This window comes from Borostomias antarcticus (assembly GCF_949987555.1).
Source record: "Borostomias antarcticus genome assembly, chromosome: 5".
Taxonomy (NCBI): Eukaryota; Metazoa; Chordata; class Actinopteri; order Stomiiformes; family Stomiidae; genus Borostomias; species Borostomias antarcticus.
In genome coordinates this window covers 30,327,979-30,331,843 of record NC_140238.1, presented here as the reverse complement: position 1 = coordinate 30,331,843, position 3,865 = coordinate 30,327,979, and the positions used below count along the sequence as shown (strand labels likewise).

General features: G+C 47.8%; 1 protein-coding gene across 1 annotated transcript; it reads left to right on the top strand.

The window, feature by feature from the left end:
* Positions 1-1,975: 1,975 nt before the first annotated feature.
* socs1a (suppressor of cytokine signaling 1a) lies at positions 1,976-3,601 on the top strand (the record flags this gene model as incomplete). The annotated part of the gene is made up of 2 exons (XM_084438200.1): positions 1,976-2,070; positions 2,876-3,601. The coding sequence occupies exon 2, from the start codon at positions 2,930-2,932 to the stop codon at positions 3,599-3,601; it is 672 nt and encodes a 223-aa protein (XP_084294326.1). The 5' UTR covers positions 1,976-2,070; positions 2,876-2,929.
* Positions 3,602-3,865: the final 264 nt, after the last annotated feature.

Sequence of the window (3,865 nt, the reverse complement as noted above, 5' to 3'; positions counted from 1 at the left end):
CGTGCTGCCTCATCATTTCTGGTAATATATACAGTACTCTTTTGTACTTTAGTAGCATACTTCTGGTACACACTGTATATTGTGTATACTGTACATTGTGCCTTTCTGTGCCTTATTGTACAAATCTTCCGCACCACTGTGCCTTTTGTTATGTGTTGAATTGTAATGCATTGTATTGTTGTGTGCTACAATAGGTGTACTTTTCGCTGCAACAAAAATGATTTCCTTTTGGTCATATCTATCTATCTCTCACTAGTCCTCCCTCTCCCGCCCTCCACAATCTCTTCCCAGAAGGTGGAGGAAATAAGTTAAATAATAGTCATCATTATTCACTAATACAACAACACATTAACCAGTTAGACCTTCGGGCTTGTATTTCAGTTTCAATATGAAAGCATAATTGGGGTTCAGGCACCTCCATGGGCTTGAAATTGAAACTCCACTCTTTCACAATAATAGATATCAGCTTACACTTTTGATATGCACTGTACTGTATGCAAGCTAGTCCCATAGATCTGTGTACATGCATGTGTATTGTGTGTGTGTGTGTGTGTGTGCATGCATGTGTGTGAATGCATGTCTTTGTGCAGTAATCCTGCACCAGAGTCAGTTTACTATCCAATATCATTATATCATATACAGTATCATATCATGCCATAGTTTACAATATCATCCGTACTGCAGTGTTGTCATGTGATTTACTGTAATGCGGACAGAGAGAATGAACAGACAACACATGAAAGACGTGTTCAAGTACAAACATATGTCTCCCTACATCAGTCCTCATCCTCATATCCATGGTTGAGATACACCAGACTGTAGTTCAAAGTCAGGACAAGTGAGTGCACAAGAAAATATGTGTGCATACCACCGAACACACACACACACACGCACACATGGACACGTGTCGGGGCCCTAGATACACCTTCATCTGGCTTTTTGCTTCTCTCCGTTTCACAGAAATGAACAGAAATGAAACTCACTCATATAGACTCAGACAAACACACACACACTCACACACGCACACACACACACACTAGCATGCAATGAGATAATTCAGGGATCCGTGTGTTTGTGTGTGTTAGGTTTTGTTTCTCACTAAACCGTATCTGGTAAAAGGCCTTCGTCGGTCACAACGTGTTCTGTAAACAATGTTCTGCATACCACTCAGATAGTGAACCTGTATTTCACCAGGCAAGAAGACCCTTGTCTTGTGCAGCTAACTTTTCATTTCTGATGCAGCATGACTGGTTGTTTAGGAAGACCTGTATAATGGGACCTACATCTTTCACCCTTGGTTCTGGAAGGTACATGCAGGATTGACGCACTGATAATGCAAAGGCCACAAGGGGGCAGTCACACACACACACCATTCAGCGGAACCGTTTGTGACGAGTGTCACTAGGAGGCTACTCCACAAATTGATACAGGTTGATGTTGAATGCAGGCTACTTGAAGGAATAGTGTGAGTTGATCGAATTTGCAGCTTTCACTAGTTTCAGTGAAGCGTTGAAAAAGATAATACCGGATTTTAGGAAAAACATAGCAGCTGCGTGCATAATTCCTGCATGCAAATTAAATCTAGTCTACCTATTTCACCTTTCTGTAAAGCTCTCCATGTTTGCGGTCACTGTAAAACAACTTCAAAAGAAATGAAACCAGAGGGGACCTGGATGCTATAGTTTTGACTCCTCCCTGTCGCCGCTCTCTGTGCGTGGCCCTTGGCTACTCGCTATAGGGACCTATGATTTCGCAGAATAGCGAAAGGAAAACCGAGCACTTTCCTGTAACTGGTGCGGCAGCGGGGCGGAGCTAGGATTTACAGCTTATTCGTATATAACGATGGCGATAAGGTTGGTACAGAAGAGATCCCAACGAACTGAGAGAAGACAATATTTTGTCCACAATAAACTCGGATACCTCTGTAACCATTTCACATACCTCGATCACAACATTATACCGTACTGTGGAGTAGGATTAACTGTCATTGGAAATACGGTTCGGGCGAGAATTCAACGATTCCACCACACAAAGTTCATAACTGGAGCATTGCACACCTTTTGTTAAACGGTAAGATTTTTCTCAAGCCTAGGTCTAACCTGCGTCCTTTCATTATTCGCATGGTATTATTGCATTGATTTGAGCGTTTCACTAAACGTCATTTGCGCACCCTCCTGTCTTATCAGAGCTATGTGTGAGTTGCTAACGGGTTTATTCCAGTAGTCCCCATTTGCTGAGCCTATGGTGGCGCTCATAGTGTCGCTCTCGCAGTTGATCTCAGCCAATAGTTCTATAACTACTCAGAGAAAGTGCCTATAAGGTAATCAAAGTCCACCATAGGTTAATTATTTCTAGCTTATCATTAACGAGAATAAGCAATAGGTTAGTGTAATCTGGGTCGTGGTTGTTTGGGTTTAGCAAGAAAGACACGTTCCGTAACATGCATCATGCATTTCACTTATGGTAAAGTATGCACGCGCACGCACACACGCGCGCACACAGGCGCGCACACACACACACACACACACACACACACACACACACACACACACACACACTCACACAAATGTACATAGGCAGGCTAGCTCAGTTCAACCAGACATGCATTTTCTTGGCTACAGCTGAACAGCAAGAACAGCTCGTTAGGAATTCTTATGGAACTGGAGTTTATAACCCTCCTTTTCAGTGTAACTTAATAATTATCTCGTTGTATAATGTAACTGTAGGCTCTGGCCAATCACCATGCTTCCTCTTAAACTTCACAAAAACTCAACTCAGTCAGTAATGTCCAACCAACAGAACAACACAAATTATTATTATTATTATTTTTATAGGAATAACGATTGTAATGTTCCTCTTTCTGCTCCTCTGTCAGGATGTCTGTGGTGGGTAGTGATGGGAGAGGCTTGGAGCTGCTCTCCCCTGTAGGATGGTAGCACACAGCAGAGTGGAAGGCCATGATGACACGTCGTTATCCTCGTCCACTTCCTCCTCCTCGTCTTCCTCCTCCTCATCTTCTTCGTCTTCTCCCAGAGCCGGGGTGCCCCTCCACTCGGAGCCAGACCAGTCCGCCCGGCGCCAGAGGAGCCCTCCCGCACACCGCCTGGCGGCCCCAGACTCCACCCACTTCCCCCCATTCCGCTGTCAGAAGGACTTCCTGCTCATCACGCGCACGGCGTCCATGTTGGAACGCTGCGGCTTCTACTGGGGCCCCCTAGGGGTGGAGGAGGCCCACTGCCGGCTCCGGGACGTCGCCGTGGGCACCTTCCTGATCCGGGACAGCCGCCAGAAGGACGTGTTCTTCACGCTGTCGTACCGGGCCGCCAGCGGTCCCGTCAGCGTGCGCATCGTCTACAAGCGCCAGCGGTTCAGCCTGGCGGGCAGCGAACACTCGTTCCCTTGTCTCTTCACGCTGCTGGAGCATTACATAACGTCCCCCAAGAAGAGCCTGAGCGCCCCCTACAGGAAGCAGCAGCCCACGCTGCAGGAGCTGTGCCGGAAACGCATCATCGAGGCGTGCGGCGGAGGAGAGAACATCGATCAGATTCCCATCAACCCCATTCTGAAGGACTTCCTGTCCGAGTTCCCTTACAGGATATGAGCTCAAGGAGGATGGCATTAAGGAGGGGTTACCTCAACAGCGGGTGGAGACCCAGGGACAGGGGGACACGCCGGTTCGGCGGGCGAGGTCTGGAGACCGTCCCCCGGATAGAGGCGTGGCTCTCCCCGTGTCGCAGGCCTCGGGAGAAACCCTCAGACTCCCCCGTGGTCAGAACGCCAGCGAGGCGTGCGGGATCCGTCGCATTAAGAGACCGCCGGGGCGGTCGTGTCCGGTCGGGGCCGTGGCGGGCCCTTTGGTCGTGGT